Source organism: Rana temporaria, chromosome 1 (assembly GCF_905171775.1).
Source record: "Rana temporaria chromosome 1, aRanTem1.1, whole genome shotgun sequence".
Taxonomy (NCBI): Eukaryota; Metazoa; Chordata; class Amphibia; order Anura; family Ranidae; genus Rana; species Rana temporaria.
The window spans coordinates 211863916-211879899 of record NC_053489.1 but is presented as its reverse complement, the minus strand read 5'-3'; the positions used below and the strand labels follow the sequence as shown (position 1 = coordinate 211879899).

General features: G+C 43.2%; 1 protein-coding gene across 1 annotated transcript in view; it reads right to left on the bottom strand.

Moving 5' to 3' along the window:
• Window positions 1-15984, bottom strand: part of LOC120942505 — a 189993-nt gene that overhangs the window by 72907 nt on the left and 101102 nt on the right. Inside the window, exons 10-12 of the mRNA XM_040355531.1 lie at window positions 12054-12129; window positions 6878-7005; window positions 6396-6577 (exon numbers count right to left, since the gene is read on the bottom strand). Of these exons, the coding sequence (XP_040211465.1) occupies window positions 6396-6577; window positions 6878-7005; window positions 12054-12129 (386 nt within the window). The remainder of the gene's footprint in view (window positions 1-6395; window positions 6578-6877; window positions 7006-12053; window positions 12130-15984) is intronic.

The window sequence follows — 15984 nt, the reverse complement described above, 5'->3', positions numbered from 1 at the left end:
CCGTCGGATTCCACGAATGTTCACCATATACCAAAATAAAAAAAAAAAAAATGCGAGAAAAAAAAAAAAAAAAAAGTCTCACTGTGTCTTAATTAATTAATTGTCCTAATAGAGAAAGAACGAAGGCAAGAGAGGGGGCCGCCAATAATCAAAACAATATAGTTATGCAAACTGGGAGCACACTGGGAGCACATATCCCTTATGTCACTTATTACTTGTATTCTTTTCAGTCCCATAAGGGTTGTTAACTCCTATATTACAAATGTCCCATTGATATTTTTCTATTAGTTCTTGAAAAAGCGTTTTACTCACCACTCTGTTGAATGCAATGTGCTCACCTCTTTGTTAGCTTTCAGGAGACACAATAGACACAGTTGAAACTGCTACAATTCATCTCTGATCTTACCCTCCTGTTGGTAGTACTCGTGGGGCCAGTAACAGACAAAAATCTTCTCATTCATTAGTTAACCTAAGCTGCTTAGGCTACAAAGCTGTGAGGTGCCGAATCTCCCTCTCATCAGCCTCTGCTCCCCATATGGGGACGGTGCTGGCACCCTCGCGCCACGGTCCGGCGTAACACAGCGCAGCTGCCTCCGCTCTCCGCAGAACGAGGGGGGCTACAGAGCAACAGACTAGTCTGCTATCTCGGGGGGCACGAGCCCCAACTCGCCTCGCTGCAGCCCCTCCCGCTCTGTACTCCAAGCGCCGTCCTCGCCACGCTGCACGCCACCTCCGCTGCTCCGCTGGGAGCGCCGCACGCGCTGTAGGTAATGGGGATCTCATACGGACTTGACCTGGAAGAGGAGGGTGAGGTTTCAGAACGGGAACAGCATCTCCAGGCCGGGGGGGGGGATCAAGCGGGGGGAGTAAGAGGCCGTTCACTTCGCCTCACATCTCCGTGGGTCAGCGCAGGGTTGGAGAGCAAGGGCTCCCGTCTAGCTGCTCCTCCACTCCGACCGCGCCATTCCAAGACTCCTCCCTCACTGACCGGCAAAAGCCTCCAAAATGCTACTGCTGGTGATTGTGACATACCTCTCTCCTCCACCCCCTCCTCTTCTTCCTCTGTGACCTCTTCCTGTGCTGATTTGTCCTCTGAACCAGCGGTGCTCCGTAGGCATTCAAGGGGCTAAGCAGGTACACAGGCAAAAAGATGCCATGCAGTGCTTGAGCTGGTGTGCTTGGGGGACAGGAGCTACACTGGGGCAGAGGTTCTGTCAGCTCTGCAGGGGCAGGCTCAGAGGTGGTTGACGCCACGCCAGCTTAAGCCAGGAATGGTGGTTTGCGACAATGGCACCAACCTCCTCTCCGCCCTCCGACAGGGACAACTGACCCATGTGCCCTGTTTTGCTCATGTCCTTAACTTGGTGGTGCAGCGGTTCTTGGGCAGGTACCCAGACTTACAGGATGTCCTGAAGCAGGCCAGGAAACTCTGTGTGCATTTCCAACGGTCATATAATCCCAGTGCTAGGCTGGCTGACGTCCAAAAGGAATACAACCTGACCAAGAACTGCCTAATCTGTGACATGCCCACCAGGAGGAACTCTACGTTGGCCATGCTGCAAAGGCTGCACACTCAGCAGAGAGCCATCAATGAGTATCTGTGCCAATATGGCACCAGGACAGGGTCAGGGGAGCCTGTTTTTTTTCCCCCACGCCAGTGGGCCATGATCAGGGATGCATGCACTGTCCTGTCATCATTTGAGGAGGCCACGAGGATGGTGAGAAGTGACAGTGCATGCATCAGTAAAACTGTCCCTCTTGTCCACCTGTTGGAGCACATGCTGCATGGAATAATAGACAGGGCACTTGAGGCAGAACAGAGGGAGGAAGAGGAGGACTTCCTTACCTCTCAAGGCCCCCTTTATCCAGACAGTGTTCCTGCTTGCCCACCTATCACACAGGAAGAGGACGAGGAGGAGGAGGAATGTGTCAGCATAGAGGTGGAGCCTAGCACTCAGCATCAGCAACAGTCTTTTCCTCCTCAATGATCATGCTGATAGCTTGTAAGAACATTTTTGGTTCTGGGCACTGCCACCAGTGGCTAAGGCCCAATTTTTCTGCCCCTGTTTAACAAGGGCGTGTAATTACAATTTTTGATGCAATACTTTGCAGCAGGGCACATTCCTGCGCTCCAACTAGCCCATCTGTGAGGGGTTGCAGTGTTGTGGCACCAACACCAGTGCCTAAGGCCCAATTTTTCTGCCCCTGTTTAACAGGGGCGTGTAATTAAAATTTTTGATGCAATACTTTGCAGCAGGGCTCATTAGTGCGCTCCAACTAGAGTATCTGTGAGGGGTTGCTGTGTTGTGGAACCAGTGCCTAAGGCCCAATTGTTCTGCCCCTGTTCAAACAGGGTTGAACAGGGGCATGTAATTACAATTCTTGATCTAATATTTCACAGCAGGGCCCATTCCTGCGCCCACCAAGAGTAACTGTGAGGGCTTACAGTGTTGTGGCACCAGCACCACCACCAACAAAGGCCCAATTGTTCTGCCCCTGTTCAACAGGGGCATGTAATTACAATTCTTGATCTAATATGTCACACCAGGGCCCATTCCTGCGCCCACCAAGTGTAACTGTGAGGGCTTACAGTTTTGTGGCACCAGCACCACCACCACCACCAACAAAGGCCCAATTTTTCTGCCCCTGTTCAACCAGGGCATGTAATTACAATTCTTGATCTAATATTTCAAAGCAGGGCCCATTCTTGCGCCCAGCAAGAGTAACTGTGAGGACTTACAGTGTTGTGGCACCAGCACCAAAGGCCCAATTTTTCTACCACTGTTCAACAATGGCATGTAATTACAATTCTTGATATAATAGTTCACAGCAGGGCGTTCCAGTGCCCACCAAGACTAACTGTGAGGGCTTACAGTGTTGTGGCAACACCAACACCTAGGGCCAAAATTTCTGCAGAGTATATACGGCAGGCCCCAACTTTCAAACATCCAACTTACAAACGACTCCTACTTGCAAACGGAAGGAGACAACAGGAAGTGAGAGGAAATGTACCCCATGGAAGGGAAATTCTGTAAAGCCCTGTACACACGATCTGTTTGTCTGATGAAAACGGACTGATGGACTGTTTTCATCGGACAAACCGATCGTGTGTGGGCCCCATCGGTTTGTTTTTCATTGGTGAAAAAAAATAGAACATGTTTTAAATTTTTCCTATGGATAAAAAAAAACGATAGAAAAAAACGATCGTCTGTGTGGAAGTCCATCGGTCAAAAATCCAAGCATGCTCAGAATCAAGTCGACGCATGCTCGAAAGCATTGAACTTCATTTTTCTCAGCACGTCGTAGTGTTTTACCTCACCTCGTTTGGACACGGTCGGATTTTTGACCGATGGTGTGTAGGCAAAACTGATGAAAGTCAGCTTCATCGGATATCCGACGAAAAAATACATCCGATTAGATTCCATCAGATATCCGATCGTGTGTACAGGGCTTTAGAGGTGTCTCCTGTTCACTGATGCTTTGTCCTTGTTTCACAATTTTTTTTTTTTTTTTAAAACATTTTTTATTGGGACAGAAAGTGAGGTGAAATCTTCTGAACAGATGCACACAGACAGCAAAACAAATGTTACAGGGGTGATAACCCTTCTCCATGTTTTCCAAAAAGCTTAAAAATAGATTTTTTGGCTGGAGCTACACTTTAAAAATGTACCAGTTCAAAATTACAAACAGATTCTACTTAACAACAAACCGACAGTAACTGTCTTGTTTGCACGGAATGTATACTGCTGTTCAAAGTATATAGGGCCAAAGGGGCTGGTAATGACCTGGGGGGAGGGGGGGGGGAACCCATGCTATTTTTGTCAATGATTTTCGTCCATATTGCAGGGACCAGACATTACATTAAAGCCACAACCAGCTTTAAATTACTTTTTTCCTATAGAAATGTCATTTTGTGCAGGGACTGTTCTAAACGCGGAAAACACAGGCATACTATAGACACCCAGCAGGTACAACATTTTTTTTTTACTTTAAGCATCATTAAAATCACTGCACCCAAATAAACGGGCGTTTTTAAAACTTTTTTTTCATTGATACATGTTCCCTGGGGCAAGACCTGGGTCCCCAAACCCGTTTTAGGTCAAAAACTTGCATATTAGCCTTTAAAATTAGCACTTTTGATTTTGAACGTTCGAGTCACATAGACTTCAATGGGGTTCTAAAGTTCGCGCAAACGTTCGTTCCGTTCGAAGGTTCTGATGCGAACCGAACTGGGGGGTGTTCGGCTCATCCCTAATGGGCACAGATGAGATCGCACATATGGGAACATATGAGACTGCACATATGGGCACAGATGAGACCGCATCTATGGACACAGATGAGACTGCACCTATGGGCACAGATGGGCTAGGGATGTTCTCACATACACCATACAAGCACTGATTGCGGTTAAAAAGATCTCAAAGCTGCAGCAGGAGGAGGAATATTTCTAATACTAAATTACAGCAGAGTACAGTGTGTATAATATGTAACTATGGGATGTGTCTACAGTTCAGTAATGATTACATAAAGCAAGTAGGGGAAATATGTTTATGCCCTGTTGTGGCTGGAGGGGGAGAGCACAGACATGCTTTGCATTTATAAGACTGTGTAACCTATCTATCCTGCTGTGTGATACTGAGTAGTGTGGCTCGCTGGCTGCAGAATGAGGGGCGTGATTTTTGTTGAAGTGGGCTTGTTCACATATACATGTACAGGCCTATGTACCCTCCCACATTCAGTGCAATTCTCGAAGCATGATGGGAAATGTAGTTAGAGAGAGAGAATAGAGGATATGATGTCATCACTGTTCTAACAGCTCCTCCTTGGCAGAATACACGATGCATCTTTTGAACTACAGAGAGGACTTCCTGAAAATTCAATTAGACTTTTCTCTTCACTGGTAAGGAATTTTACAAATGTATTAACTGTTTAGTGTTTTGTGTAGGGGGGTGTACTAATAGGGGCATTTTTGCCGATCCCAGAGTTCTGCTTTAAATTCAAATTAATTCAGAAATGGTGATGGGGAAAAAATATAACTGACAGTCTGATTATTAACAATGATGAACCTTACATCTATAGCAATAATACAGAGAGGTCAGCCATTTTCAAAGGAATTGGGGAACCCCTTTTTTAGTCCGCCTAGGTCCAAATAAAACATCTTTATACCTGAATGGACAAGAGTTAGTCATCTCAGCTAGTGTGGACAGCTTCCAGTAGTGGGAAAATTCTAATTTTGCATGTGGCTGGGCTTTCTTTGTGTAGAAACAGAATCATCATGTAGTATGTTCTTGTTACTGGTAAATCAGGCATTGAAAAGGCATACACCAGCTCTTACCAAAAATCTGAATCTCCAGAGATATATTAATGGGCTCCTCCTGTTAGCCTCTGTCTAAAAATGCTATGTTGCCCAACCATCACCACTGTTGTTTTTTTGAGTCACGTACTCACTCACTCAGCTCAGGTATGTAGCTCAGAACTCTGACTTCATTGTTGCAAGCCTATCCTTGATCAGTGACACAACACAAACACAAAATTCAGGCTGGTTTTATCTCATGTGTTGGAGCACTTGTCAGAAGTTATCATGCAGATAACAGAAGAATGGAGCAGGAGAACGCCACGGAACCTAATGCTTTGAAGAGAGATAAGAAAACACTACAGATAGATGTGCCCAGCTCAAATTTCATGAATCGGGTTTACATCCACTTTAAGGGCTCATCGAATTCTGGTGAGTGCACATTTTGGGTGCGAGCACTTAAAAGCATGAAGCAGTTTGGAGAAGGTGTTTTGTAGTTCACGGTTGGTATAGATATGATTTGGTTCATTGGCACTGGAGATTACATTTTTTTTTGGTTTTTTTTTATTACTCGCAGTATTTATTGATGAAGGAAAACACTGATCTGAGTATAAAACAGAAAGTAGAAAATATATAATTATATATATATAATATGTTGTATTATTTTGTATTTTTTTGCTTATATAATAAAAAACTGACACCAAAAGAAAGCTCTAAATGTCAGACAAAAATAAAATAAAACGTCATTAGCGTACAGTGTAGCATGACCGCGCAATCACCAGTGAAGCACTGTTCTGCACAGTGCTGAATAGCAAAAAATGGCCTGGTCATGAAGGGGGTAAACCCTTCCAGAGCTCAAGTTGTAAATACATTCTATTCATTAAGGAAAAAAACCTTCTGCACGAACAGCTCTTATTTTCTCTTTGAATCTTTACTTTATGAGGAAAAAAAAATCTATCAATACAATCATTTTTAGGATATTATACTTTTTTGCAAGTTTGTTGTTTATAGAAGTCAACAAGGTCACATATACATCAGTAAAATGTAGTCTAGTAAATATTAGGACATTATCACATTATGTGGACAGTTCACATTGGCTCACAAACTGGTGGAACGCTCTATTAATTTGTGTGTTTTTTGGCCTCTGAAGTTCAGTCTGTTGAATTCCAAATTGATTTGCTGGGAAGTTTTTCCCTTTGTCTCAGGAAGGACAAAGAAGAGGAAGGTTCCAGCGGTCACAATAGTGAAAAGGAAGATGAGAAAACAGAAATTGCCCAGAGCATCCTGGAAAATAGGGAACAGATTAAAAACAAAGTGGGATATGGTATCATGTGCTCAACCACTTACTGTATAGCCTAAAAGACATACATTTGTACACAGGATAAATTGTACATACAGTATAAAAGTAGTATAGTCGACTGCTCCAGTCATCTAAACATTTTTCAAAACTTGGTTTAAAATTTGATATGAGGAGCATTGGAGTTGTCTTAATTATTCCTTGCATTGCAATATTTGTTTTCATTACACTACATAAACGTGAAAAGGCCATTATTCGGAGGCATTGCTGCCATGTTATATACTTACCTGTATGTAGGGAAAGGCCATCCCAATTAAATAGAAATTAATCCAGTTCAAACAGAAAATGATCACAAACAGTGCAGCTCGAGTGAAGTGATTACTCATTTCAATAACTATTACCATCGTCAGCGTTCCTGTGAAGACAGTACTATGTTATGTGGTGACAGATTATTGGACCAACTGATCACCAGGTTACCATAACACATATTACTAAACTGGTTCTAAAAGCAAAAAGTTTTCTATTTTACCTTAAAGTATATGTAAACCCTCACCAATTAAAAGCAAAACATTTGTGTATAGATAGAAAAAACATTATACAAGTTTTTCCTAATTTTTAAGTGATCACATTCCCTCTGTTCTCAGATGCATAGGAGCTGGAGGGAGAAGCAAAATCAGCACACTGAACTCCTCAGTAAAAGGCAGGGGGGAGGGGGGTTCAGCATAAGTCTAATCATTGGAGGAGAGCACACTGAGTTTCCAGCACAGCTAGAGAACTGATCACGTTGTGCTTTCAAGCTTAGTGTGGTCAGTTTGTAATAGGGACTGACAAGAACACCAGGGATTAAAAAAAAGAAAGAAAGCAACACAAGGAGAATGGGATACGTTCTCATACAAGTACATGGTACAGCAGGCACATATCAGGAATATGAAATGTTGGGTTTACATACTCTTTACATACTCTTTAAGGGGGAGGGGGGAGGGGGCACTGCTATGTAAAAGGCTTTTATAGTTTAATGCAGAGAATGTACTTACCAGAGTCCATTCTTGATCCAGCGCTGTCTTGTCTGCAGCAGCTCTTCTCACCTTTCCCTGCTCTCACAGCTTGGCTTAGATCAGTGGGAGTCATTGGCTATTGCTGTGAGTCAAATCCTGTGACAGAGAGCAGGGGTGGAGCCAAGCTGTACTTTATGGCCCGGATTCACGTAGAGTGGCGTATATTTGTGCGGGCGTAGCGCATCTCATATGCGCTACGCCGACATAACACAGAGAGGCAAGAACAGAATTCACAAAGCACCTGCCCCCTTTGTTGCGCCGGTGTAACGTAAATTGGCCGGCGTAAGCCCGCCTAATTCAAAGTAGGAAGGTAGTGGGCGTGAACTATTAAAACGAAGCGTGACCCCATGTAAATGAAGGGCTGAACGAACGGCGCATGCGCGCAAATGCTCAAAATTAGCATTAGATGGCTCAATGCCTACGACGTGAACGTAACCTACGCCCAGCCCCATTCACGTACGACTTACGTAAACAACGTAAAATACGACGGCTGTTCCCTTGTCCATACCCTAACATGACTTACACCTGCTTTATGTGGAATAACTTTACGCCGGACGTACAACTTAAACCGTAAACGGTGTAGATTACAGCGACGGGCGCAAGTACGTTCGTGAATCGGCTTATCTCGGTCATTTGCATATTCGACGCGTAAATCAATGGAAGCGCCCCTTGCGGCCAGCGTAAATATGCGCCCAGGCTCAGACGGCGTAGGAAACTTACGTCGGTCGGATGAAGCCACAATTCAGGCGTATCTAGCTTTAAGAATCAGGTGCATAGATACGACGGCGCATCTGTGCACTTACGTGGCGTATATAAAGATACGTTGGCGTAAGTGCTTTAAGAATCCGGGCCTATGTGTTTATAGATGCACACAGCCCAGTTTGGGATTGAGACCGCACATCTGCCCCAATAGCAAGTGGATTGCTATGGGGCAGACAGGGCTGGCAGGGGATCTCAGAAGAGGAGGTTCGGGGGCACTCTGTGCAAAACCATTGCACGAATCAATGGTTTCGGACAGAGTGGCCATGAACCTCCTCTAATAACGTCTTGTAAGTATGACACTATTTAAAAAAAAATGTAACCTTCACAATCACTTTAATATCAATTATGGAACAAACCACTTCTAGATGATTGCCACTCACACCCACTACCAACTCACTTGCTCACTTGCTTTTCTTGCTACTAGGGATGGGCTGAACACCCCCCAGTTCGTTCTGCACCAGAACATCTTGAACAGGCAAAAAGTTCTACCGAACATGTAAACTCTATTAAAGTCTATAGAACACGAACATGAAAAATCATAAATCATGAAAAGTCCTAATTCTAAAGGCTTATATGCAAGTTATTGCTATAAAAAGTGTATCGGGACCTAGGTACTGCCCTAGGGGGTATGTATCAATGCATTTTTTTTCAAAACCAATTGTTTTTAAAGGAGCAGTGATTTTACTGATGCTAAAAGTGAAACAATAAAAATTAAATATTTCTTTAACCACTTAACGCCCGCCGCACGACTATTTACGTCCACAGAATGGCACGTACAGGCAGATGGGCGTATATATACGTTCCTGCCTTCTAGCGGGTCGGGGGTCCGATCGGGACCCCCTCCGCTGCGTGCGGCGGGCGGCTTACCTCCGGGAGCGATCCGTCTCGAGGGGACGGCCTTTCCGTTTCTGTCCGCCCCCTCGTGATCGCTTCCAGCCAACCCTGTGAGCCGCCGCCGTGTCACTTCCTCTGCCTGTAAAATGTAAACATAGGCAGAGAAAGTGATGCAGCTCTCATCTCGGCGGTATTTTCAAACCGCCGAGATGAGAGAGGAGTCACAGTAAGTCGCACCTAACACTACACTGACACCAGTACACATAGGCACATTTAACCCCTTCCGATCACCCCCCTGTCACACTGTCACTGAATGCAGTGATCATATATGTACTGATCACTGCATTTAGTGTCAGTGTGACAGCCAGTTAGTGTTAGGTCCAGGGTAGCCCCGTACCCCCCCTAATAAAGTTTTAACCCCTTGATCACCGCCCTAGTTAACCCTTTCACTCCCTATTGCCAGTGTCACTAAGCGATCATTTTTCTGATCGCTGTATTAGTGTCACTGTTGCCGCTAGGAAGCTAATTTTTTTTATTGCGATTTTTCAGACCTGTGGCTGAATACATTTTGGCCTAAATGTTTGACTAAAATTTTGTTTATTCAATTTTTCTTATAACAAAAAGTAAAAAATATAGATTTTTTTTTCAAAAATGTCGCTCTATTTTTGTTTATAGCGCAAAAAATAAAAATCGCAGAGGCAATCAAATACCACCAAAAGAAAGTTCTATTTGTGGAAAGAAAAGGACGCAAATTTTGTTTGGGAGCCATGTCGCACGACCACGCAATTGTCTGTTAAAGCGACGTAGTGCCGAATTGTAAAAACGCCTCTGGGCATTTAGCAGCATATTGGTCCGGGGCTTAAGTGGTTAAATATCATACCTGGGGGGTCTCCTTAGGCCCCATACACACCATAGAATCTATCCGCAGATAAATCCCATCGAATGGGTTTCAGCGGATAGATTCTATGGTGTGTACACTCCGGCGGATATTTATCCGCGGATATTTCCGAATTCCAGCAGATAAATATTTGTCGACATGCACAGAATATCTATCCGCTGGAATCGGATCCCACGGATGGATCCGCTGGTCTGTACAGACTCACCGGATCCATCCGTCCAAAGGGATTCCCCGCACGCGTCGTAATGATTCAACGCATGCGTGGAATTCCTTATATGACAGCGTCGCGCACGTCGCCGCGTCATAATCGCGGAGACGGCGCGACACGTCATCGCCAGAGGATTTCCGCGCGGATTTTAATGTGATGGTGAGTACACTCCATCGCATAGAAATCTGCGGAAATCTTTGAGAGGATTTATCCGCGGAAACGGTCCGCTGGACCGTATCCGCGGATAAATCCTCCCGTGTGTATGGGGCCTAAGTCTGGCTGTAATTGGCACATTTGTACAATATATAGAACATGCCGCAGCAATAATGACATTTCGAAAGGAAAAAAATGTGATTTAAAATTGCTTGCGGCTGTAATGTTTTGCCGGCTCCCAGCAATACAGATAAAAAAAACAAACAAAAAAAAAACAGCATGGTCTGGTATGGATTTTGAGAGGAACCCCATGCCAAAATAAAAGCCCCAAAATCCATACCAGACCCTTATTCGAGCATGTAGCCTGGCAGATCAGGAAAAAGTAGGGGGACGAACGAGCGCCCGCCCTCTCCTAAACCATACCAGGCCACATGCCCTCAACATGGGGGATGGGGGTGGGTGCTGTGGGGCAGGGGGGCTCTCACATGACATCAGAAGGGGGCAGGGTCGCCTAGTTATGTCACCGGGTGGCCCTGCCCTTGCCTATATAAGAACTGTCAAAACGAAGAGACATCAGTCGATAGGAGGCGAAGCGTTTTCAATTTTTTGGGTCAGTTAGATGGCATTATTGACAGTGGATTTACATCGCGGGACACTTTTTAATTTTATTTTATAAAGGATTTGTCATTTTGACATTTTATGGGGGAATGGGTAGGGGTACAATGTACCTGATACCCATTCACATAGAGGTAGTGAGATCTGGGGGCCCCCTTGGTAAAGGGGGCTTTCAGATTCCGACAAACCCTTACCCACAGACCCCAACAATCACAGCCCAGGGTTGTCGGGAAGAGGCCCTTGTCCCCATCAACATGGGGACAAGGTGCTTTGTGGGGCACCCCAAAGCACGCTCCCCATGTTTAGAGATAGCAGCCTAGTGTGGTTCAGGAGGGGGGGCACTCTCTCGCCCCCCTTTTCCTAGCCTGCCAGGCTGCATGCTCATATAAGGGTCTAGTATGGATTTTGGGGGGGAGACGTGCCATTTTTAAGGAGAATGCACAAGTATCAAGCCTAGGCCCCAAGACCATGAAATAAAAAAAAAGTGCTACTACCCTGGAATGTGAGAAAATCCTCCATCCTCTATCTTCAAATGTATTAATATTCCATAAAAGACACTTGTGGTACAGCAGATGTTAATGCTTTTCAGCCATGGCGGGCTTGTTCACATGGCTGAAATGTGTTAACATCTACTGTATCACAAGTGTCTTTTACGGAATATGAATAAATTTGAAGATATTTAAGAGCACGTATATTAGTTTTCTACTAATAGCCCTTTAGACCCCCAGGACCACAATCCAAATATCACTCCAGGCTTGTTCTGTCAGTTGTACTGACATGAATTCCAGCAAAAACTGGGGAACCATTTCCAGACCTGTTAGTCGAGTAAACATGCCAAATGTCCTGTCACCTCCTTAGATTCTACAAACAAGCATGTCACTATCAAGAAGCTGCACCCATTATGTAGTTATAATTAAGATAAACCATACATACAATACCTGGACCAACACCAAAGAAAAAGATGAACAAGAAAATGAACAATGCGCTGCAATATGGCATCCAGTAAGTCCAATCCTGGAAGTATATAAATAAAAAGTTGTATAAATGAGTTACCCTTTGTAATTTCCTGTAAATTCGAATGAAGGGGAGATATCTTGCCTAGTGAAATTTACATCTCTTTACCTGAAAGGACAGGGTGACTGTAAGAAGGGCTAACATGGTTGCCATGAAGCCATAGCTTCCCAGCAAAATTGTTTTTCTTCCACAATGCTCTATCAGTACACTCTAATAGGAAAAGAGAGATGATCACGTCAAGTAAAAAAGACACATCAAGTATAACTGGCCAGATTATGGTGAACAAAACTGAGTGTAGATTATCCATGTATTGCAATGTGATTATAAATAAAAATAGGCTGGACTGGGTACACTTGTTACAATGTGAATAAAGCATCTAATTTCTATCTCCAATTTTTGACGATCTGCCCTAGTTGATATCACAGATCTGTGATAATTTATTCTTAAAAAGGCCTGCATTAAAATTTGCTCATGGAAATGGTTATAAATCTGCCTGTAAATCAGTTTTTCTTCTTTATCCTCACAGGTTTAGACACTGGTTTAATATATATTTTTTTTGTCTATTTGATTTTAGTAGAGTAAAGTGGAATATTGCTCATGAATATTTTATATTCTTCACCAAATATTGCCAGCGGGTGGCAGGCTCTGTGTAAACCCTGTTTTCTCTGTAGGCTCTTTCTTACAGCAGTTGTGCTCTAAAAAGCTGAAAGCGTCCATGGGGAGGGTGCAGGAGAAGGTGGGGTGTCACAGCACCCTACTCTCTCCAAGGTTTGTGAAAATCATGCTAGGTTTTCTTGCAAAAAAAAGCCAGAATGCTTTGTAAACTGAATATGCATCTGAAATAAATAATTTTTATATGAATATTTAAAATAATATGAATATGAACATATAAAAAAACAATTACATAAACATCCGTTTATTAAATTAAGTACAAAAATGATCTGTGCATGGATTTAAAAGAAAAGAAAAACTAATGGAAAAACTGGAACATTTCTGTGGGTTTATAGCATCTTTGCTATATAAACCCATCTTTTCGTACACTCAAAAAAGAAAAAATGGATGGAAATAAATCTACTGTAACTAAATGTGATTACAATCATGATAATGAGAGCCAATTAGACAAAGATTCATGGCAACACCAAAAAATATGGTCAAAAACTCAGAAGGAGTTAAAAAAAGTTCTGTGCACTTATATAATCTACCGTGTACTCAATATAACTATCACTTTGGATCATTCTGGAGAAGCATTGCACTTTAGAATGATATTTCTTGTAACTATTCACATGGGTCACTTGATTTTACCATCTACATTAGGCGTGTGCAGGGGGGTGTGCCAGGTATGCCTGCGCACACTCTAATCAGTATGTGCCTTGCACATCCCCCCTACTTTCCTCCTCTCCTCTCCCCTAGGCTAATGTTTCAGGATGGGGAGCAGGGGAAGGGGCTAGTAAATAGTTCCTTTTCTAAATAAACACAGTGTATACACTTACTCACTGTGTCCATTCATAACTAAAGCATAGTAAACTGTGTTTGCTATGCTTCAGTTTGTGAATGAACAGGAAGCCACTCAGCACATAGCACTTCCCAGCTGAGGCTGCTGAGAAAGGCATATGTGTTTGAGCTTTTGGGTGCACACCCTAATGCAATAGGCTGCACACACCTATGCCATTAACAGTATGCATTTAATGTGCATAGTCTTAGTGTAAATCTTACACAGGTATGTTACACAGTGGCTCTAAGATATCACTCTTATATATACTAAGTTACTACAAAATATAAAGGGAAAGGCACAGATGGAATACATTTTTTGGGAGGTGACATTTATTTGTTTTGTGATTTTTTTTTTCACAATAAAGTTTATTGTATAAGTAAAGAAAAGGAAATGAATTACAGAGTATGGTGGGCATTGAAAATACCCAATATGCAAACATTTAACAAGAAATACAATTTATTTTGTTTGTTAGCAATATTTTTTTTATTTTAATAAAATAAATAAAGTGCATCCGTTTGTTTGGATCAAAAATCAGAATGGGTCACAATAGGTAACAAATTGCATATTGTTGGCATCAGTGTGTCATACACATACAATTTAGAGGGGAAAAAAACGATATAGTGGGAAGACATCAGATGTCCTTGACCACGGACTAGGTGTTAAAGCAATAAATCCCCTCCTGTAAGAAAAGAAATGGCTGCACATCCAGGAATTTCCGATTGCCTTTTTTTTGTCCAAAGTGATAACACCAACACGAGGTCACGTAGACGCGTTTCACACAAACATCTTGTGCTTAATCATGGGTAATGATTAGGCATAAGATGTTTGTGTGAAAAGCGTTTACGTGACCTCGTGTTGGTGTCTTTGGTCTTATCACTTTGAACAATAAAAGACAATCGGAATGTGCAGCCATTTTGTTTTCTTACAAGTTTCCCACTGAGGTGGAAGTTTCCTACGAGACATTCCACCTCAGGTTATCATCATACACCTGGAGCAGTGGCTCTTTTTCTTTGTATAATAAATCCCCTCCTGCAACCAAAGAGGACAGATGCACTAAAAGGCATCTTTAGGTAACAGAAACCAACATATGGGACATTAGAAAGAGGATGATCTATAATCCAAACATCATAAAAAATGAAGTGCATGATAAGCAGAGGGAAATGGAAAGAGAAAAAGCAGAATAACAAGATAAATGAGAACAAATGGAAAGAAGATATTGACGACCGTTCCTCCCATTGCGGGACAGAGTCTGAACCTTTATTTTTTTAATAAAACTACTCACACATAACATGACGGCCAGCAGTTCAAAGCTTCCCATTCCCAGGGAAATATAGGGGATCTTTTCCTCAGGCAGCCCAGCACTGAGAAATATACTTCTTGCATAAAAAAGAATCTGAAAAGTGTCGAAATTAATTAGAACATTGCATCCATAATAAAACAAGATTGTTGTTATGTTAATCAGTGTGGGAGACACAAGAGCATTAAATGTACAAGGTGGTACACATATGAAATCTCCTGGAAACTCAACATCAATGTACAGAAGCTGAAGAACATAAGCATTTCACTTTGGTCACCATGCCAGGTTCACTGATGTTTTCAATCGTTGCAATACTTTAGCACCTCTTATCTGTATACTATATAGGATAATACAGTTACATGGTCTGGTGTTGTAACACTACAACAGGGGTGTCCAAATTGCAGCCAAAGTCTGCATGTTGCCCAAGGGGGCTATGAATGCAGCCCAACACAAAATCGTAAACTTACTTTAAAATGTTGATTTCTCTTTTCGTCCATGGACGGACACAGCCTCCTTAAATCTTGACTTGTGGGTTAAGTTCCGTCTATTAGGAGAGGACTAGGCAGACATGTTAGATATTTAAATACATGTAACTTTAACAGAGTTGAACAGCCACGCCCAGGGGGCGATCCCTCCGGTCATAACCCCTCACCCAGCAGCCAGCAGCTCAGTTTTTTTCTGCCTAGTAGAGGAGTAGGACCTGGTTTCCTTTGGGCCCAGAGTCCTGAAGAAATTTTTTTTTTATTTTTTTTTATTTTTGTGATTCTTCTATCAACTGTCGGCTGGGTGACAGGCTGGATATTATAGATCCTTGTAGTCCCCCCAGTCCAGCCATCGAGCGTGAGCAGACCTTAGCTACACGCTGGGTCGGCCGCGACATACCCCGTGGCTCCAGGGATGGCCGGTGAGCATATGCTCCGGGGTCCACATATGACTGGGCTGCTGCTGTCTCACTCACAGTGGACCGGGCTGACAGCTACTCCGTACCACTCGGTTGTAGGCCTGTCAGGGACGCACCAGCAGGTCCTCGCAAGGACGGGTAAGTACAGTTCCTCCTGCCTTGGCA